The sequence below is a fragment of the Dendrobates tinctorius genome, unplaced genomic scaffold (assembly GCF_039654945.1).
Source record: "Dendrobates tinctorius isolate UK_male_01 unplaced genomic scaffold, ASM3965494v1 ptg000029l, whole genome shotgun sequence".
Classification (NCBI taxonomy): domain Eukaryota; kingdom Metazoa; phylum Chordata; class Amphibia; order Anura; family Dendrobatidae; genus Dendrobates; species Dendrobates tinctorius.
The window spans coordinates 21424536-21447565 of NW_027361697.1; the positions used below are offsets into that span (position 1 = coordinate 21424536).

Consider the following 23030-nt stretch of genomic DNA (forward strand, 5'->3'; position numbering starts at 1 on the left):
CACAGGACAGAGGTTGAGTCAACTTTAATCCATGTCAACTGGCTGCAAGTGTGATTTAGTTATTGCCAACACCTGTTAGGTGCCACAGGTAAGTTACAGGTGCTGTTAATTACACACATTAGAGAAGCATCACATGATTTTTCGAACAGTGCCAATACTTTTGTCCACCCTCTTTTTTATGTTTGGTGTGGAATTATATCCAATTTGGCTTTAGGACAATTCTTTTTGTGTTTTCTCATTTAAGACAAATTAAATGAAGATAATAATACCAAAGAATTTGTGTTTGCGATCATTTTCAGGAAGAAACTGAGTATTATCTGACAGAATTGCAGAGGTGTCAATACTTTTGGCCACAACTGTACTGATAGGGAATTTAGATTGTGAGTCTCAATGGGGATGGTGGTCTGTGAATTGCTGCTGAATGTGTTGCGTTATATACACAAACATGATATACAAATGATCCAACATTTATCTTATATCGTGTATGGCGAGAGACACTAGTGCCGCAAAATCATCAGCTTATTTTTGTTTAAAGGGAATGGGTCACCAGGTTTTTGAAACTTTAACTGAGAGCAGTATAATGAACAGACAGAGACCTTGATTCCGGTGATGTATCACTTACTGGGCTATTTGCTGTAATCTTGATAAAATCAGTTTATTCAGTAGGAGATATCATTAGAGGACTAGTTGGCCCGATGCAGAGTAGTCAAGAATATTCATGTGTTTTGTATAACCCTACCCTAACTACTATTTGGCAGCTTTCTGCCTATGCACAGTGTGCACAGAAAGCTTCTAATCAGTGGTGTGGGTTTTACAGAGCTCAGCATTCGGAGAAATGATAGATCTTCAGCTGATAAAACCAGTGACTTTTATAATCACTGGAATCAGGGTCTCTTACCCTACAATCATGCTTAGATGGGGTAGCAAAAACCTGACGACTGATTCTTTTTAAACGCTGGCTTATTTTAAGGGGGCGGTGTAATGTAGGATTTTCTCACTACGTGTGATTATGTAGCGGATCTGACGGCTTCTTCTTACTATTTTGTTCCAGGTTGTGAGCCACACTGAAGTAGAACAGGTGGAGGTGAGGCATATTTGCTGTTAAACCGTCAGAAGATTTTATTAAAGTGGAGCTCCACTTTTCCTTGACTCTGGCTTCATAATCAATAAATGGAAATTTAGCATCTTTGTGGGCTAGCTAATTTTGCTTTCTTTTGGGTTTTTACTTTCTTGCTTTACATTTTTACCCTGCTATATAGACTTTGGCTTGAACTTCAATTTTTCCTCTACATTTTTGGATTTTGTTTTAAAAAATCCAAAAATGTGAAAAAATGTGCTTACTACACTATGTGCAGCCCTTTTGCCTAACATTTTACAATGTGTGCTTGCATCTACTGCTATTTTTAAAATAAAGCAAAAAATTAAGAAAAATATATATTTTTTATAAATTAAAATCAATAGCCATTTTGTATAGGATTTAAATGCGTGGATGATCTGACAATCTAGCATCCACGTATTCTTATCGGTTCACTGTGATCTCCATGAATGTTCTCCTTGTTCAAAAGACAAACCAAGCCGATCTCCATCTCCAGCATTGATCATATAGAATCATAGAATGTTGGGCCGTGTTCACACATTGTGTTTGTTCTGTATGTTTTTTTTGTAATGTAAGTTTTCAGCTGAGTTTTACAGTGCCGGGAAAGTTGGACATTTCAGAAATCTCACGCACACACCTTGGTTTGTTTGACCTCAGTATCTTGTGAATATATAGATTTTTGCACAATGCAGCATGTCCTTTCTTTCAGTGTTTTTTTTTTTTTTTTAAGCATTTTTCAGTGTTTTTCACCCAATGGGTGTTGCAAAAAGCACTGAAAATGCAAGTGTCAGTTTTTGCTGCCAGAACCTTTTAAGTAGAATTCTTTTTTTTTTTTTTTTTTTTTTATGCACAAAACACAAATGCATCATGACAAAAATGCAAAGTATGATTGTTTTTTTTTTTTTTTTCCTTTAAGCAAGTTCCTTGCTGCCAAGAGAGCAGGTTTTGCCTGTGGTGGAAAACGCGACAAAAATGCAACATTAGAACAAAGCTTAGAGTTGGAAGGGACCTCCAGGGTCATATCGTCTAGTTTTTGCTAATATCTAATGTGTCTTCTCCCTTTCAGTTTCATTCTGTTGCTTCTCGTGTTTCCGTCTGCAAATTAGAATAAGGATGATCCTTCTACACCAGAGGCGGGCAATTAACTTTCCCAAAGAGCCACATGAGACAGTGACTGTTGTGGAGGGACGAACCAATAGGCTGAAATGAATTCTCAAAATTAGTGTCAGCTTATTAATTATAATTATTAATTATATTAATTGTATCACTTAATACTGAGCAGAATTAAGAATGCTGACACCCAGAACCAGAGTACAGCCCCTTATATACTGTAAGAGCCTCCCCGTCTCCAGCGCGAGCCCCCGCAGGGCCTCCCCGTCTCCAGCGCGAGCCCCCGCAGGGCCTCCCCGTCTCCAGCGCGAGCCCCCGCAGGGCCTCCCCAATGTCCATTCAAACATTCCATACACATAGAAAAAAAAAACACCACATACTCACCTTGGTCCCATTCCCTGGGCGCTCTGCTTATGGTCCTGTCAGTGTCTCCAGTCCATTGACTGTATGCACTACACGGCTGACACGATGAAATGGTGTAACCGTGTCAGCTGTTTCACACGCTGATTTGTGAGGAAGAAGTCAGAGGCTCCTCCTTCACCAATGATGTCAGCGCAGATGGAGACAGCGAGCGGACAGGCCCGTGCGGCCCATAGGCCTCAGTTTTCATGCCCCTTGACTGTCTCGGTCTGTGGACCGGACTGAGGCATCCAGAAGGTCGGATGTGGCTCGCCAGCCCAGCCGCACTTTGCCCTGGTCTTCTCTACACTGTGACATCCTTTCAGATATTTGTCGACCGCTATTAAGTCTCCTCTTAGCCTTCAGGTGGAAATACGACCTGAAGAAGAGGTTGCAAAAAACCATGAAACGCGTAGAATAAAACCCTGTCAAACCTTATTAACCTTCTGGAATTTCATCATTTGGGCAGCGTGGACGAAATCCACGTATTCCTTTGCAGAGCTCTGAATAATGGGTATGGGGGGAGGTAAGAACTTTCATAGCTTTCCCACCTTTAAAGTGGGAGGAGTGGATTGCTGATCGCAGCGAGAGGGCGCCAGGTAGGGTGAGAAATGTGTCATCACCTTTCAGTCCCAGGGTCGTTAATTGAATAAAAACCCCTTAGGGTATGTGCACACGCTGCGGATTCTGCTGCGTTTCTGCAGCATTTTTGGCTCTGCAGAAACGCAGCAGATTTTGCTGCGTTGTACAGTACCTTTATTTCCTATGGAAATAAAAAATAGCTGTGCACATGCTGCGTTTTTTTCCGCGCGGTTTTGCTGCGGTTTACAATCCGCAGCATGTCAATTATTTGGTGCAGAAACGCTGCGGTTTTACACCTCATCCATTATGAGGTGTAAAACCGCAGAAAAAACGCAGATAATCCGCAGAAAAACCGCAGCACTTTGTCCTGCGGATTTCCTGCGGTTTTCTCTAGAAAATCCGCAGAGACTAAAAACTACGTGTGCACATACCCTAAGTATTTTACATTTTTCATTATACAAGAAATAACCTGTGTTTACTGCGACAGTAATATCCCCTTTAAAGGCATTTCGGATGGAAAAATAGCATTCGGAATGGGAAATATAGGACTTGTGCTGCTATTTTCTGCAGCATCCAACTTTCGATTTTGGTGCAAAAAAAAAAGCCGTAAACTTTTTTTTTTTTTTTCTATCGTTTTTTGCCCAAACCACATGCGAGCAGAGAAAGTGATAGGATTTGCACGAATAAGAGTGTTATCTGAGCATGGTCGGGTGCTAACGAAGTGTATTTGTCGCGCTCAAAAAATGAGTGTTTGTGGGGGGTTTTTCCACGCTGCGTGTTTTTATAAAAAAATGCAAGTAACCAATTTTAATTACGGAAATGTGTGCAGAAAAGTTAATTGTGGGAACATAGTGTTGGGCTGCTTTGTGTTGTACTGTGGTTATTGCCTCTGCGCAGTCAGACGCAGCGTAGCGGTGCCATTTGCTGTAATGGGCGCACACCACATTCAGACTCGGCCGCCGTGTGATCGAGAAATGAATTGCGCAGATGTATGAGCACCACGGACCTCGGCGGCTATTTTCAGCTTTTCTGTGTGATGCATTTACATTCTGTTCACGTGAAAGAGCCGGCACCCAGGCTTGGTGCGATGACTCTCTGGCTGCCATTCATTGCTTCTTGGTGATATCTCAAGTCATCTTATGTTTGAGCTGCTTAACCAGTTCTTGCCTACTAATGCTGATACTTGCCGACGTATATTACAACCACTATGTGAGTGACCTCGGGGAGATGTGTAATGCAGAGCAGGCTGTTCTCCATGATGATGCCTCACAGAGAGCTTTCTGCTCTGAAGCCTTGATGTCCCTGGGATTTGTGCAGAAGAGAACATTTTAAAGGAGAAGCAAACGAAGATATTTTTCCTCATCGTCTGATCTCTGTATCCACAAGGGGGGCTTTATAGTGCTGTGTGAGTGTACTGAAAGCCCCTCACACAGTAGATGAGTCTGCCGAACCGTTAACCATGCCGTATGTACTGCCGCCCAACAGATGTTGGAAGCCATAAGGATCTTGCGTTGGGATTTCAATCTCCGAACCTTTCAATTCTGGCAGAGATTCATATAGAGAATGTAGGAACACTTGGTCGGTCCCGGCGTTCCTGTAAATAAGGGTGTCCGGAAAAGTAGCTGTCAACAAAAAGATGGCTGAGTATGACCAGCTGTAACGAAGCCCTCCCATGTATTCCCCCCGTCTCAAAATCTATGTGTGTACTGTCTGCATGTTAATACCTGTTGCCGTCTTCTCCGTTATCCAGCCCCATTCTGGTCCTCTTCTGAGTCGCGTCACCACTTTTCGGACTATCCGGCTCCCTCAATCATTTATGCAGAAGTCTCATTTACAATGTACAAGTCCAAAGAGCCTCGTTCTGACCCTCCTTGGGCTTACATGGTAAAAGCCACTGTCTGGAGTCTGAGGAGTGGTGGCGGGACTGGATTGGAGCGGCACTGGATACCTGAGAAGACGACCAGAGATAAATATAGTAGCACATTGACAGTGCACCATTTACACAAGTTGAGGGGTTATAAGTTAATGGGAAGGCTTCTTTACATGCCCATTTGATTAGTATGTTGGTTGAACAACCTTCTGAACAAACAATTTTCGGGTGAGTGATCCGAGGCTGTCATACAGACTGTCTGCCAAACCCAACAGTATCGGACGACTGTTTAATATGTACGGTATTTGTGCCTCCCAACTCTCCTTTGACAGATTTTTTTTCATTTGTATTTTAATTTGTAATTTTATATTTTTTTTCGCCAAGGATCTGCCTTTTGGACTAGTCATCTGGTTGGCTTTTCAAATTCCAAAGTGTTTTCTCTGAAGTGCTGTAGTAATTCAGAATAAAGCCTACATGGCTGCAAGCACAACAGCGTCAGACCGACTGATGCCTGCCTGCCCGTGGACAGCTGGAATTACATGTTGGGTTTAATTTTAATAAATGAAATTGACTTGATAAAATTTTATCAAATACAAACAATATTGACCTGTAAAATTTCCTGATTGCTCCAGTCTCGAACTCTCGATCTCTGGCGATCATTGCTCTTGATGTGTACGGCCATATGAACACTGATGGATGGAGCTGGTGCCGGTCTGGCGTGGGGTGTGTGGAGCTGGTGCCGGTCTGGCGTGGGGGGTGTGGAGCTGGTGCCGGTCTGGTGGTGGTGGTGGGGGGGGGGGGGGGGAATGGAGCTGGTGCCGGTCTGACGTGTGTGTGGGGGGGGGGGGGGCGGAAGGAGCTGGTGCCGGTCTGGCGTGGGGGGGGGGGGGTCGGAAGGAGCCAGTGCCGGTCTGGCGTGGGGAGGGGATGGAGCTGGTGTCGGTCTGGCGGGGGCGGTGCCAGTTTTCTAGTTATCACTTGAAGTGCTTGAAATGTTCTATTGCTCCGGTGGTTTGGCATCAGATTCTTTTATGTAACAAACTTTTGATAAACTTTTTAAGCTTTACCATATGGATAATGTGGCATTATATGGCGGCACACCGGATGCGTACTGGTGTACTACAGGCACGTGACCACTCCGTGTGCTGCGGTTTGGAGTACACAGTTGTGTTGTGCGCGTGAGCTCTGAAGCTAAATAAAGTGCCCCATTCTCCGCCATCATTTGGGTTCTTTACTATCGAGTTGTGCCGCTAGTTGCGGTCAGCGCAGACTTGTTAGTTAATAGATGCAGTTTGTAGTTTACATTCTTTTAGTTCCTTTTTATTTCCCAGTGAATAATTGTCATTCTTCAGTAATGCGAGGTGGGAACAGATCAGGAAATAAAACTGCAGTACTTTTGTTTAAATATATATATATATATTTTTTTTCCTTGTGTTTCAGGTGGCGACAGACAAGGTTGCAGAAAAATTGAGTTCTACTCTCTCATGGGTGAAGAACACAGTGTCACACACTGTCAGTCAAATGGCAAGCCAGGTGGCGAGTCCTTCCACTTCATTACACACTACGTCCTCGTCCACCACCCTGTCCACGCCAGCACTTTCCCCATCTTCTCCAGTAAAACTAAGTCCAGACGAAGTAGAGTTGCTGGCGAAGCTAGAAGAACAGAACCGGTAAGTGTCCGCCGCTGGTTTTAATTTATTTTTTATTTTTGGCACTTACGTTGTGCAAAATTCGTATGTTACAGTCAACAAGAGCCGTCATACTAATGATGCAAAGATTAGTTTTTCTTGTGCATTTCCTGTTTAAGTTCCTCTTTTTAAAACCATCATATTGACTATTTCAGTCCCAGTGGACTGTGACCCTTATTTACTGTCCTGGTCCCTGCGTTTTCTGAAGTCACTTTCTATGGGAGCGTCGATGGAAGTCTCGTAGGCTTTGTACAAAGAAAGTACTGTATATACTCGTGTATAAGCCAAGATTTTCAGCCCATTTTTTTGGGCTGAAAGTCCCCCTCTCGGCTTATACATGAGTCATATACCTGGGGGTCGGCGGGGGGGGTGTCAGAGATCATACTTACCCCACCTGGCACGGTCTATGCAGCCCCCCCCACTTCTCCCACGGTCTCTCTTCCTGCCTTCAGTGGTCATGTGGTACCGCTCATTAAACTCATGAATATGCGCATATTTCTGAGTTTAATGAGTGGTACCACGTGACCGCTGAAGAAGGAAGAGCTGCCGGAGACTGTGGCAGTCGGAGAAGCGGGGCTGCAGAGACTGCGCCAGGAGGGGGTAAGTATATCCAATACTCACCTGTCTCGGGTCCATCGCTGCTCACTGCTGTCTGCTGCGTCCTGTGTCAGTGACGTTTATGCAGCAGGGGGCGCGGTGACGTGGTTAGTGCATGCCGCACCCTCTCCTGGCTGAACAGTCACTGACACAGGAAGCGGCAGACAACGGTGAGCAGCGATGGATCCCGGACAGGTGAATATCTCAGGTGCCGGGTCCTGAGCGGGAGAAGTGAGTATGGCATTTTTTTTTCTTGCAGCAGCAGCATATGGGGGCATAGTCTGTGGGGCAGCATGTGGGGGCATATTCTGTGGATCATAATCAATGGAGCAGCATATGGGGGCATAATCTATGGCGCATCTTATGAGACCAGGACCCCCCGAGGAAGCTATCGCTATACGCGCGTAGGGGTACGCGCTTGCTGATGGACACCAGCACGGGTAATGACTAACTTCCTCATTAACTCCTACCTTTCTCCTTGTCCTCTCTTCCTTTGCGATAGCCATATTCTGGCAGGACACAATTATGGACACTGATACCGACAGGTCATAGTATTTTTTGGAGGAATAGAATGTGATTCCCACTGTCTCTCTCCCAATGGTTTGGGCTTATATACTTTTAGACATGTGTGGGGTCTCGAGGGTATTGTATTGACCTCATCCTGTGCTTGGGGGCTCATCATGCAGCACGTTTCATTTTAATAGTGGTGTACGCTAACCTGTGTCAAATGGCTCTGTAATTGATTAACACTATATGTATGTTCTTAAAATTTTTGTACTATTAAAGGCAAGGTTTATACAGATATCTTGTGTTATCTTTATGGATTGCATGCTCCATTTTTTCTGTATGTCCATGTTGTAAGGGAGCTCCATAGGGTATATACCCAATGTCATCCTAGTTTGATTCTAGGATTTTGCCATATATTATGTATTCTGTACTTGGGATCACGTTATTCACTGTTATCCGTACAGATAAACTGACGGTCGTCTAAAATGGGGCAACTGTATGACAATTATAGAAAGGATAAGACTTCTTGGAGTGGAGATATTAAAGGGTTGTCCACTACAATGTTTCATTTTACAACTTGATCCGTGATGGTCTTGAAACAAAAAACATAGGAAAAAACAATCAAATATTCACCTACTGGGCAAATCACTCCTCTGCAATGCTCAGTGTCCCCCGCCGGTCTCCTCGCTTCCTGTTCGGCAGAGGTTCTCACAAGTCGTTCCATCTGAGCTGGATGAGCGTTTTCTCTTCCTACACAGATGGCGCATCACATATGCATCTAATCAGTTACCGCTGATTGGTTGCAGTGGTCATATAATGTCCGACCCACATGAAGCAGCAAGGAGACCGGCAGGGGAACATGGGCAGCAGATCAAAGGCATGGCGTGGTCCGGTAAGTGAGTATATTTTTATTTTCAGACCACCATAGGCTTCTAAGTAAATTATTTAATTGGACAACCAAACAATTTACTGTTAAAATAAATAAAATGAAATCTCCCTCTAACTCTTTTTGCTTTTTGAAACGTGGTCCTCCTCCACCTCCTTGTGTCCCAAACACCGCACATTCTACACATGTTGAAATGTTTTTGTTCTGGCAATGTATTGCTGTGCTTCCTGTGGCCACTAGGCTTCGCGTCAGCCTGGTAATAAAACTATAAAAAGAACACAAACTCTTACTGACTCCAGTGAAAGTGAAAGTTCTCATACCATTATCAGTGGTGGGCTGATCAGTAATGACGGTGCGAGAGGTCATTGTGCTGAACAGGGAAGCGGCTTTCACAGTAACTTACATATGAAAGTAAGACAATATTTACATATTTTTTTAATTGTTATATATATATTAGCATATGGACACAATAGCATGTACCCCTTAACTTTTCAAAAATTTCTATTTGTGGCCCAAACACGCTGATCCATGTAAGTGGGTCTGCAAATTAAAAAGCCATTGGATATCATTGGTTGTCTGATTTTCACTGCTTGCCGGGGAAGCTAAGCAGACTTTTTTTTATTTTTATATTTTTTTGTTCTCTCATGAGAAAAATGTATGACGCACAGATCCAAAAAGGATGAAAATAAAACTGACGTGACATTGTCTACTGGTGGAGAGCAGAGACTCTCATCATCCAGTGATCAGTAGTCTCCGTACCTGGGACCTCGGAAACACATAAGTTTTTGCACCCAACAAGCTACCTTTGTGACTACATAAGGGCAGTTGTGCCATTTATCTGTTCCCTGTATACACTGGGTACATAGAGAGGATCAAGCCTCTGCCAGAAGCTCCTGGTGATGGCTTATTAACCAACAGAGAGAGGATTGAGCTGAGATCCAAATACTGGATCTTTGTCCTGTCTGACCTCAGGGACCAGCGGTGAGACCCCCCGTGGACATCGCTATTGGTCTAGTTTTGTGAAGTAGGGAATTTGGCCGTTTCGCACGTCGTGTACGACCTGCATTACTTCTGATACGTTGGATGTGAGGTATGCTGACCTACCTTCATACCGTTCTATTAAATTACCTGTAATTGGCTCATTTCCCACTGTGTCATAAATGCCAAAGGTGATGTTCGGCGGCTCCTACCCAGACTGATGCTGTGATCAGTCAGAGCCTGGGGTTCTGCAAACCAGGAGCTTCTGTCTATGAATCGGCGTCTTTGCAGATCTCCGCATTGGGAACTCCTTCAATAAGCAAATTTTTTGTTAAGGAGGTCAATAACTTTTATGTCATCTTCCTTTTGTAAATCCATGAAACCCTGTATCTGGGAAGACTTACACTGAGCGTTGTACACAGGCTCAACCTCCCCTCTGCCTTCTATAAATGCTGCGGATCTGGGTTCAGCCGCTAAACACAAGTCTGCAGCAGTCATCAGGCCATTAGACTGCACACTGGGCGGACGCACTTTAGCACGTGGTGTTTGGTGCATAACATTTGCAACATCTTACAGTACCAGCATAATGTTTCTGAAATACTCATGCACATACCCCCATTTGTATTTTGAGCTTAACCGTGTCTGTGCCGTGATGCAGCATGCCAATTCTTTCAGTGTTTTTGCGGTTGAATGGGTGAAAAATGTAGGTTAAAATGCTACCAATGCACACAAAAATGTGCATTTTGTTTAAAGCATTTTTCCTGCCACCACTTTGTTTTTTGGTGCAGGAAAAAAGTTACAAATGTGCTGGGTGTGAACATCCCCCTTATTTCTTCTGGAATCAGTGACCTTGGTGTTTGGTCACCAGTCGGGTATAGCTCGACACCTATATACTTTCTTGGCTACTTGATACTACTCCATTTGGCGCGGTAAGAAGCCACATGCTGCTGACGTGCAGAATGGTGATGGTAACTGTATTGGCAGGGGAATGGCCACACTTCTCGGTACCACATAGCCATTACACTCCAGATAGTTACCGTGCAATTCCCCATTTCCGATGTCCACAGCGCTGATTGTATGAACAGTAGCGGACTGCATCACTTTTGGCTGTGGGGTTTGTCTGGGATTGCAGGTCAGCCCTGGTAAAGAGACTGTCGGCACAGAATGAGTGTTGAAACAGAGTACAGGCGTTCGGTGCATCAGGGCGGGGCCTAACCTTTAAGTGCGCCTTCCAACCCGCTTGTTCGCAATCTTTCTCCACCTTTACCTGCCTCTATGAAGCTAGCGCCATTAATCAAAGTTGAGGGGGTGGAGATGGAGTGAAATTAAGTATGTGGGAAGGTATATTTTAATGTTTGGCCCTGCCATGATGCACCTAATGTCTCTACTGGGTTTGAACAGTCATTCTGTACTGTGACAGTCCCTTTAAAGTGAATCTGTCAGCTGGTTTTTGCGATGTATTCTGAGAGCAGCATGATGTATGGACAGACCTTGATTCTAGTGACTGTTGTTTGCTAGGCTGTGTATTGTTTCAGTAAAATCCATATTCTATTAGCAGGATTTTAGAGGGACTGTCGGCACAGAATGACTGTTCAAGGCAATAACAGGCACTCAGTGCATCACGGTGGGGCCATATATTCAAGTACACATTTCCCTCTATCTCCACCCTTCTCTGGCTCTTTGAAGGCAGAGCTGTCAATCATAGGAGGGGGTGAAGAGAGAGGGAAAACAAGCAGGTGGGAAGGTGTATATGAATGGTTGACCCCACCGTGGGACTTTGCCAGTACAGAATGACTGTTCAAACGCAGTCCCTTTAACACTACAGGACTAGGTGTCTTGTGCCTCCTAGTCAAATGCTGTGTAACCCCGCCCCCATCTCTGATTGGCAGCTATCTGTGAGTCAGTGGTGTGGGCGGGGTTATACACAGCTCTGCATTCCGGGCACTGCTAGATCTGCAGCAAGAGGAACTGCTTGTATCAAAACTACAACAGGCAGCCCAGTGAATGACACATCACTGGAATCTTGGTCTCTACCCTTACATCATGCTGCTCTCAGATTACACAGCAAAAACCTAGTGATGGCTTCATTCAAGTTAAAGAGAAGCTGACATGCAATACCAGAAACAGGCAGTGGACAATGTGGCGCTGTTTCTAGTAATGAGTAGCTTGTGACAATGTGCATCTGTCACTAGTGCAGTAACCGGAGCTCCTGGCATTAGTGCAGTAAGAACATCCGATGAGGATGTTGCAGTTTTTTTTTTTCTTGCCCATATGGCGGTATTACATCCAGCAGGAAGAACGTCTGTGAACCTGTTGTAAAATCCCAATTACTTATCGGAGATTTATTCTTCATGTATTTTTATATTATGCCCAGGTTAGCTCCCATTGTGCCTGCGCTGTTATGGTGAGTCGTGGCTTGTCCGGTGCTGGTTACCCGTGTAACCAGTCCATGCTGACCAGTCCGAGCTCAGACAGCCTTCCCTTTCTGTCCTGCTTAGTAGTGTGAAGCAATGTTGTCTGAGCCTTTGTCCTCTCCATGTTTGCTGTAGAAGGACAAAGGTTGCTGTGTGTGTACAGACGCCGGCTGCCCGGAGTTCAGGCATGGCTCAGTCCATCCTCGCCTCTGTACGGCTTGTGGCGGTGAATCGTTGCGCAGATTATATTGGAGGCAGAAATTGCAGCCGGACGGGGAGCCGCAGCTTGTGTTCAGACCAAGAAACGGAGTATGTCCGTGCTCAACCTTTTCAGGTAAACACTATACTGTGGCTTAGGTCGCCATGTTGTGCTGTGGAGAATCTGAACTTCTCATCTTTACTTTTGTTTTTGCAAGTTTTGGATGACGTTGTCACTTTTTGCTGTTTAGCATTTCGTGGTAATATATGTAGTTTTTCACTGGTGGACAGTGTTGCAGCCAGATGCTTACATGGTGCCTTTCCATTTCTATACATTTCATAAACCTGTCGTATTCCGTGTAGCCTGCTCCTGGAGGCTCCCATACACATCACAGCAATCTGAACCTGACGATTTCAGCAAGAGCCGACTGTCACTGTATAAGGGGACCTCCTGAATCCCTCGTCTAACATCTCCAGATCAAAGGATCACTCAATCACCTGATCTCATTCTCCTCCAGATAGATGAGCCGCTGCCGGAGGTGTTCGGCTCGCCACTATGTAAAACGGACCATACACCAAGATGGCTGTCAGCCGAACCATGCTTCAGCCGACTAACCCATAGACAGGAACGCCGCCGACTGACACGTCAGCTGATGGTTGATCTCCGGGAGAGCAATGTCATCAGCAGTCTGAAATCGGACATGTGCAGTAAACATCAGTCCCAATGATCGGTCAGCCGGACCCACTGATATTAGTGTAATGTGTATGGGGGCCTATAAGGTACGTATAGACCAGCCAATCTGCGGTGCTAAACGATTGCCTACAAGATGCTGGTCTGCAGTCGTTTAGTTGCCTGTTTAGACCGCCTGCACTTCCTCGCAAAGTACCTTGTAGGATATAGTTGTTCTCCGCAGCACATCTCCTCTTTACACCAGACCAATGACTAAAAGGCTTAAAAATGTCACCCAACGAGCGAGCCTTTTGGTCATTTGTTGGGTGACTAATAGCCTATGTAGACAGGCCAGTTATCAGAAAACAAGCATTCCTAGAAATGTTTGTTCCTGACCATTGTCTCATCCAAATGCACCCTGAGGACCCTTGTCAAGTCTGTGAGGCCACACGTTACCCATTGTAGTCTATGCTGTTGTGCATATCCATGTTTTTACCTGCATCACGGATGACAAGGGCCAATACAAGCCTATGGGTCCATGAAAAATGCGTACAGCACACGAGTGGCGTCTGTGTATAGTCTGTGTGCTGTAAGTGTTTAACATTTCAAAGAAGAAGCTTTGTAATTTATTTTGGCATACCTGAAAAACGATCCACAATGTTGGTGGCATGCTGATCCACAACGCTGGCGGCACCGGTACTGTCTTTTTGTTTTTTGTTTTTTTTTGTACCAGTATTATACGGATGTGTGATAGGGGTCTAAGGTGAATAGTCGCCTTTTTTGCTATTAGGGGTATATTTTTTGCACATCCAGGTTTTCTTTTTTAATTACGGTATTTTATATCAAGTACAGTGAAGTGGACCAGTGAGGATAAAAGCCAGTCTGTAACAGAGGTTAATACATTTATGCAAACATCAATGTTCAAGGACGCTGCGGGTACAAACACTTCTCATCTCTGTAGTGGCCAAACTGTTCTTCCAAAAGCAACACACCGCTCTATGACTGCAAATCCAGGACGCGCCAATCTGTCATTTATCTTAAATTCTACAGTTGTGGCCAAAAGTATTGACACCCCTGCAATTCTTCCTGAAAATGATTGCAAACACAAATTCTTTGGTATTATTATCTTCTTTTAATTTGTCTTAAATGAAAAAACACAAAAGAGAATGAAGCAAAAAGCAAAACATTGATCATTTCACACACAACTCCAAAAATGGGCCAGACAAAAGTATTGGCACCCTCAGCCTAATACTTGGTTGCACAACCTTTAGCCAAAATAACTGTGACCAACCGCTTTCGGTAACCATCAATGAGTTTCTTACAATGCTCTGCTGGAATTTTAGACCATTCTTCTTTGGCAAACTGCTCCAGGTCCCTGATATTTGAAGGGTGCCTTCTCCAAACTGCCATTTTTAGATCTCTCCACAGGTGTTCTATGGGATTCAGGTCTTGACTCATTGCTGGCCACCTTAGAAGTCTCCAGTGCTTTCTCTCAAACCATTTTGTAGTGCTTTTTGAAGTGTGTTTTGGGTCATTGTCCTGCTGGAAGACCCATGACCTCTGAGGGAGACCCAGCTTTCTCACACTGGGCCCTACATTATGCTGCAAAATTTGTTGGTAGTATTCAGACTTCATAATGCCATGCACACGGTCAAGCAGTCCAGTGCCAGAGGCAGCAAAGCAACCCCAAAACATCAGGGAACCTCCGCCATGTTTGACTATAGGGACTGTGTTTTCTTTGAATGCCTCTTTTTTTCTCCTGTAAACTCTGTTGATGCCTTTGCCCAAAAAGCTCTACTTTTGTCTCATCTGACCAGAGAACATTCTTCCAAAATGTTTTAGGCTTTTTCAGGTAAGTTTTGGCAAACTCCAGCCTGGCTTTTTTATGTCTCGGGGTAAGAAGTGGGGTCTTCCTCCTGGGTCTCCTACCATACAGTCCCTTTTCATTCAGATGCCGACGGATAGTACGGGTTGACACTGTTGTACCCTCGGACTGCAGGGCAGCTTGAACTTTTTTGGATGTTAGTCGAGGTTCTTTAGCCAACATCCGCACAATCTTGCGTTGAAATCTCTTGTCAATTTTTCTTTTCCGTCCACATCTAGGGAGGTTAGCCACAGTGCCATGGGCTTTAAACTTCTTGATGACACTGTGCACGGTAGACACAGGAACATTCAGGTCTTTGGAGATGGACTTGTAGCCTTGAGATTGCTCATGCTTCCTCCCAATTTGGTTTCTCAAGTCCTCAGACAGTTCTTTGGTCTTCTTTCTTTTCTCCATGCTCAATGTGGTACACACAAGGGCACAGGACAGAGGTTGAGTCAACTTTAATCCATGTCAACTGGCTGCAAGTGTGATTTAGTTATTGCCAACACCTGTTAGGTGCCACAGGTAAGTTACAGGTGCTGTTAATTACACAAATTAGAGAAGCATCACATGATTTTTCGAACAGTGCCAATACTTTTGTCCACCCTCTTTTTTATGTTTGGTGTGGAATTATATCCAATTTGGCTTTAGGACAATTCTTTTTGTGTTTTCTCATTTAAGACAAATTAAATGAAGATGATAATACCAAAGAATTTGTGTTTGCAATCATTTTCAGGAAGAAACTGAGTATTATCTGACAGAATTGCAGGGGTGTCAATACTTTTGGCCACAACTGTATTGTATATATTTAATTCTTTATTAATAAAGTTTAAATGTGGACTAGATTATTTATGGTATTTTAAATGAATGGGATATGCTGGAGAGCATTCAGCGTCAGTAGTAGCAAAGTGGATGTTGTCTTACCAAATCTCATCCAAATGACGCTGAATCTGCAGCAGAAAGTGACCTGTGGTGCGGATTTTATTAAAGCCCCAGCTTGTCCACTTTTACTGTGGATTTCTTCTGTTTGCAGTTCAGAAAATGAAATTGGCAGCCAAATTATGTAATGGAAATTGGGTGGATTTGACACAGATCGGCTGCAGTAACCTCAGGGGAAAATTATCTAAAAGACTACTTTTAAAATGCAATAAAGGAATGGGTATATGACATGTATGTGAAGGTGTACGGGTATGTGCGCATGACTTCTTTAAGACACCGGCAGTCCTTCCAAAATGTTCCTAGGTGAAGCCACTTCAGGAAAAAGGCGACAGTCTTTTTCAAGCTGCTTTCCTGGCGTTGCTGACTGTTTTTGTAGATGCACTTGCATTTTTCCTTGCGTTTTGACTTTTTGATATGCTAGATTTAGATGTGCAAAGAGAGAGATGTGTATATATAGATAGAGATATAGTAGATGGTTAGAAAGATATCCATGAGCTATGTAATTAGTGCCGTGTGTGTGGCTTGTTGTGCATGTATTAACCTAATAATTTTAAAAAATGACGTAGGATCCCCCTATTTTTGATGACCAGCAAAGGTAAAGCAGACAGCTGTAGTCTTATATTATCAGGTTTTGAAGGTCCCTGGTTATTGGGCCCTTCCCGACCTAAAAATAAAATTACCATTCTGCAGCCACCCCAGAATTGGAGCATCACATTTGATGTGCCAATTCTGGCTGTTTGCCCAACGCTTTCCGATTGCTCTGGTTCTGTGGCATTCAGGGTAATGGTTCTCGGGGTTGATGACAGCTGTGATTTGTCAAAAATTACATCGATCGTGTCCTGGGGTTATTAATGCTGAGGTGTCTACCAGACACCCCCATTACTAACCTGCTATTAAAAAATAACACACAGAAAAAAATACTTCTCCACACAAGTCCTCATTCACCAATTTATTGAAAAGAAGAAAAAAAAAAAAAAAATGAAATCCCATGCAGGTCCGAAGTAATCAAACTATTCCGAGACTCTCCGTCGTTAACCAATTTATTACTCAAAATGTTCCCATGAAGCGCTGCCGTAGTCCATATACCCTGAATCCAGCAACTATGAATAGCAGTAATGTTCCTTCTATTCACAGGTGCGGGGTACTCAGGTCTGCGCTCATGATTGTCGCTGACTCCCGCTGCACTTGGCGAGAACCGGCAGCTCTGATGAGCGTTGTCGTCACTATCCTCCGCCTGTGAATAGTGGTCACTTTACTGCTATTCAATCTGCAGATCAAGATTCGGGGAAATGGACTACGGCGGAGCTTCGAGGGAATATTTTGGGAACAGATTGCTGAATAAGGGACTGTCTCTTGTGTTTTGGATTTTTATATTTTTAAAGTATTTGATTTCTATAGTACATCTGGTTTGGTGGATTACTGCGTACCTGCATGGCATTTCCCCCCCCCCCCCCCCCCCCCATAAATTGGTGCGAATGGCATACCTTTTGTGAACACCTCGGTCACTGTGCGGTTTCTTGCTGCACGGACCTCTCACAACGTCCTCACCTGTGAGCCTGATCCCTTTTCTCAGCCCTCGCTCTCTTTTTGGCAGCTGTGATGATGGGGTCTGAGCGTCACTGGTAAATCCCTCCTGAAATGACTGAGCAAAATCACAGCTGTAGAAATACTGGAGGGTCCGAGCAGCCGAAGAGAAGAAATGATCTCACTGCGGTGAAATGGAGATGATCTCCACTAAAGTGAGGCCCTCCTTGAGAAATATGCCAAGATGGTGTGATGGTCACATCCATGAGGTTGATGGTGGTGCAGGCGGTGGTGTTACCAATCTATGTGATAAAGATTGGGCCTATTATTATATTATATTATTGGTCTGTTCTTTTTAATAGCATTTAAAAGAAAAACTGCCTAAAGAGCCACAGCATCATATCTCCAATAGGCAGCGAGAGCACTTTAGAGAATTTTTCACTACTTTAGGATACGTCCACAAGCAGCAGATTTCCCACCACCCTTGCTTCTCAAAATTTACTGCAGATTTGCTGCGAATGTCACCCTAATCATTGCAAAACAAAAAATCCACAGCATAAATCGCTGTGTGTCGCAATGGAGCATGTGTGCTGAATTTCCGTGCAGATTCGGGTATGGAGAGACTTGTAGTATTCTGTGAATTTTTCCGTCCACAAATCCAAGGCAGAAAATCTGCAGCATATCCGCCCTGTAAGAATACTTGGAGTTTTTGGATAGCGATGGTAATGATGTAAACATTAATGGAATTTTCCCATCCAAATATTTATGGCCTAGTTATTGTACCCTAATCTTTAAAGAGGATGTGCACAGGACCCCTCCTAAAACTCAAGGGGAGATACGGGAGCAGGGCGTTGCCGCATACCATACCTGCGATTTGCATGCCTCGTATGTCACTCACTATGCTGGATTGCTAACATGCACGACGGGAAGTGTTGTCATAGTGAAAACTGCCGCCAGAAGACCTCCAGGGCTGTCACGTTAATCAGTAATCACCATTCAGAATAACGTAGAGACTTCTTACATCTTGCTGTTGCTTTTAATTAATGCGTTAGGTTAGGTTGGCTCTGATAACAATTTCCATGTGAAATGAAAATTCTCACTCTTGTGTTTTTTTTATTTTTTCATTATTTATGAAGCTTTATATATGGCTGATTGGGGGATTTCTTGCATCTATGTCCACCACACCCCTGCCCACCCACTCCACACTGTTATCCACACATAAGGCTCCATTCCCACCATGAGCTTTTGATGTTGCAGATTTTCTGCACTCATTAAGTAAAATGGGTTATTTTGCTTTTTTTTTTTTTTTTTAATACGCAGCTTCAAAAACTGAACAAAGCCTTCCGATAACACATTGACATCCATCATATGACGCACGGGTTGTCCTGCTGGTATTGAATGCATTGCTTTATCTGCTTTCCAGGCTGCTGGAAACAGACAGTAAATCTCTGCGATCTGTCAATGGGTCAAGAAGAAACAGTGGCTCTTCGCTGGTGTCGAGCTCCTCGGCATCCAGTAACCTCAGCCACCATCAGGAGGAAGATGCCTGGCTGCTCTGGGGAAGAATCGTCAATGAATGGGAGGAGGCCTATAAGAAGAAGGAGAAGCAAATTAAGGTAATGCTAGTGCTGGGTCATTGCGCTAGTAGTGTGGTTATTGGAAAAATAAGTCTGAAGGATTTGTTTTGTGGTCTGGTATTCATGTAGAATGTGTCTGATGGGAGGATTGCCTAAGGCTTCAGTCACACCATGCGTTAGAGCTATGGGGTGCACACAGGACCCTATACCGGTCTATAGGGGCATAGTCTTCAGGTAACCACACCTCGTGACATTAACGTCAGTGGTCACATGTTGGGCTGCGGCTCATCAATATTCCACAAAAGGCAATTTCTGCTTTCATTAAAGGGTTTGTCAGGCCGTGGGCTAGATGTCTGTCGTCACTCTGTGCCTGCAGACTGGTGAATCCTCACATTGTGCACAATGCTATGAGGATTCTCCAGTGCCGGCACTGGGAGCGGTGTTACCGAAAGTATGTGATTTGCCTACTTCGAGCCACATGCCTACTAGACCTTTCCAGCCTCGCTCAATGCATTTGCATTGATCGAATCCGACATGTCTAGTCGGCATGTGACCGCATGTATGCAAGTCTCATGCTTGCAGTCACGCACCCACCACTCTCTGAATTAGAGAATCCTCACATCAACGTGGGGATTCGCATGTCTGCAGTCAGGCTACAAGTCTGCAGTCACTCTAAGGCCAGATAAGCCCTTAAAATGGTATAGGCTGCAACTGGTCAGCGATCACTGGCAGCAGCAGTCTTGTGACATATTGTCAAATCAACCCCCACAAAGAAGTGGGAGCATCAACATTGCTGTAATGGAGGTGTGTATACATTGTTTTTCTTTTCTATATGGTTCTGAATTGATTAAATGGGTTGTTTCCTTTCAGTAAATGAATGTCCCTGGCTATAAGTTGTTATAAAGAAACAAACTGTGCTGTAGTCTCCTTCCCGGAGTCCACCGTCTATTCTTTGCTGCTGCTCCCGGTGTCTGGCATTGGCTGTGTCGTTGATGTCACGTTGGCCGTGCAGTAGCCAATCGGTGAGCTCAGCCGCTCAGAAGGGGGCATTAATCCGTCTACACTGGCAGAGGAGCAGCGTTCACTGGTTGCCATGCATTCAGCATGTTCAGTGCCATAACCAATACCAGGCATTGGGAGCAGCAGTGGAGAATTTGTTGGACCTGGGGAAGGTGAGTGTAGCATGGTTTGGATTGTTTCTTTATAATAACCTTTATTTTGTAATTTACTGGAAATGAACAAATCCTTTAAGCCAGGGGTGGGGAATCTTTTCTGCCAAGCGCCATTTGGATATTTATACCATCCTTTGGGGGCCGTACAAACTCCGCCCACAAAGTACATCTAGACTCTAGCACTGGTTTCATGACTTAGTGTTTCATTGCATGCCCTTCGGTGATCAGTAGTGAACACTGCGTGTGTGTGCTAACAGAGGAAGAAGAAATTAATGAGAGTGTGACAATCAAAATACAGCTCCCTGCCCAAGGATGCGGTCCCTGAGAATCTGCTCGGGGGCCTGATAAAAGGTCATCGAGGGCCGTAAATGGCCCTGGGGCCTGAGGTTCCCCACCCCTGCTTTAAGCAAAGGTCATCCAGTAGTTGACCATCCCTGTAAAGTGATGTCCTTTGAGACTAACTCCTTTTTAAATGCACAATCTCCTTGCTAGGAATCTGACTGGTTTAGGCTATGGGGACCACCCAGCACTCCCACCAATCCGCTGTCATCAGCTCAGGCAGAAGGTACGCAGTGTACGGAGCAGATACTGCGCTGTGGCCGCTCTCAGCTACTGGCAGAAGAACTTCTGTTCTTTTTAAAAGGAGCTGATGATCTGTGCCGAGCAGGATCTGCTGAATCGTTTGTAGAGATGTGGTGATCTGCTCCAGATGTTGAACTTCTGATCGGTGGCGTTCTGAGTGGTGTCCACTCTCCGACTGTGTTATCGTCAATATAGGAAGTAGTGGAAAACCCTCTTTGATATGTAATATGTAAAATATCGTGGTGGTAGCGATGTGTTCCTTTAATTTGTTTTTCTTTATTGCAGGAACTTGTCAGGAAAGGGATCCCGCACCACTTTCGTGCAATCGTATGGCAACTATTATGCAATGCTCAGAATATGCCAATTAAAGAGCAGTATTCCGATCTGCTGAAAATGACGTCGCCTTGTGAAAAACTCATCAGACGAGACATTGCCAGGACGTACCCAGAGCATGATTTCTTTAAGGAGGATAGCCTTGGGCAAGAAGTTCTGTTCAATGTGATGAAGGTTTGTACTGGAGACTGATCTATACTGAACCCCCTTATGTGTGTAGTCGGCAGTTTCTGTATCCATCAGACGTGGCCTTGTACGTGCAGTGATTATGCTTCATAAAGGTTTGCCTCCAAGCTACATTAAGGCCTCCAAGATCCAGCAAACCAGTTTTTCCAGAATACTGGTGTAAAACTGTTGTGAAAAAAGTCATTGTGAAAAAAAATAGCTAATTTTTATATTTTTCAGCCTACTCCTTTAAGATAATAACAGACCAACCAAGGCACAATATTATATGGGACGCCCGCTCGACCTGCAACCATGTTAAGTCATAAAGGGCTCCCATAGGGACACTCCACACTAAAGCTTGAGAACCATAGAAATCATAAGGAGTATAAAGTCCATGTTGTATAAAAAAAATATATAATTTATTAAACATATATGCCACAAACAACGGGTACATACAAATACAAAACAGGATCAGGTAATGAAGGCTAGGTCACTGGTTAAATATTCACATAAAGTGCCATACACAGAAAACATAACGCCATAGGAATTGATTATATAGATACTTGCCAGTATAAATAGTCCCCCAGAGTTGGAACTGGCCAAAGTACAATTAATTATAAACCATAATTATATACATCAAGTGCTTACCCATGAGCGATATAAATCAGGACCAGAGCCGCCCGCCACCAACGCGCGTTTCGCTGCTCTTTTTCAAGGTGCCTGCTATTGATGGTCCTGATTTATATCGCTCATGGGTAAGCACTTGATGTATATAATTATGGGTTATAATTAATCTTTCTTTGGCCAGTTCCAACTCTGGGGGACTCTATTTATACTGGCAACTATCTACATAATCAATTCCTATGGCATTATGTTTACTGTGTATGGCACTTTATGTGAATATTTAACCAGTGACCTAGCCTTCATTACCTGATCCTGTTTTGTATTTGTATGTACCCATTGTTTGTGGCATATATGATTAATAAATTATATAATTTTTATACAACATGGACTTTATACTCCTTATGATTTCTATGGTTCTCAACTCCTTTAAGATGCTGGGAAGGAACCTGGTCGACAAATTCATCATTTAGGCCACAAAAGTGTCTTAAATTATGACCGAATCATGTTCCAGTTACTGACCATTGTCCATTTCTTACTTTGGCGCCTGGCAGCTAAAAGACGTTCCATATAAATTCATGCACCCGCCTCTTAGTTTAGTGCGTCTTACTCCTACAGGACCCAAAAAGACTGGCATACGGTCTTGTCCACATGCTGCAGATTTAACATCACCGACTGCAGTTTTTGCTGGTGGTCACTGTAGAAATTCTGAGGTATGTTCTACTTTAGGTACAGATTGGCGCCGCTGTTACAGATTACACTAAAAATTCCAGGCAAAATGGCACACATGCACCAGGCTGGCTAATAAAAAGAGAAGGGGATGCCGTCGGGTAAGAGGTGGTATGCTGAGCCCCTCCACTCTGACGGCACTCCAAGTCAATAATTTGTAAGATCCATCTCAAAATACTTATTGCCAGCCACGTTTAACTTTTTATGAAACTAATTAAAAAAAAATACTTTTTAATTTTGATGTATTTTATGTTTATTGGGTTTTAATTTGAGGGGTTGGGTACTGTACCATTTACTACAAGTGACCCATCTATTTTCTTCTCTAGGCTTTCAATTGAAATTAGAGGGAACCTGTCATGTCCTTTTGTAGCATGTAAACTGTCCCCAGTGCATCATTTAACACGTATTTTTTTTTTTCTTTTTTTTTCTTCCATTAAAAACAGTGGTCTGATCATGTGGAAAGAGCACTTTTATATAGTTTATATCGTACCTGCTCATTTAGCCAATGGGGCTCGTTTACATGCAAAAA

The 23030-nt window shown here is 43.8% G+C and overlaps 1 protein-coding gene across 7 annotated transcripts in view; it reads left to right on the plus strand.

Moving 5' to 3' along the window:
• Positions 1–23030, plus strand: part of EVI5 (ecotropic viral integration site 5) — a 141866-nt gene that overhangs the window by 22686 nt on the left and 96150 nt on the right. For 5 of the 7 annotated variants that reach the window (XM_073571450.1, XM_073571448.1, XM_073571447.1 and 2 more), the window contains 3 exons: positions 6498–6727; positions 18746–18938; positions 20939–21160. In XM_073571450.1, the coding sequence (XP_073427551.1) occupies positions 6579–6727; positions 18746–18938; positions 20939–21160 (564 nt within the window). In that variant the 5' untranslated portion in view covers positions 6498–6578. Of the gene's footprint in view, positions 1–1051; positions 1085–6497; positions 6728–12330; positions 12462–18745; positions 18939–20938; positions 21161–23030 lie in introns of those variants that run through there. The other 2 variants (XM_073571449.1, XM_073571453.1) reach the window with 2 other exon arrangements.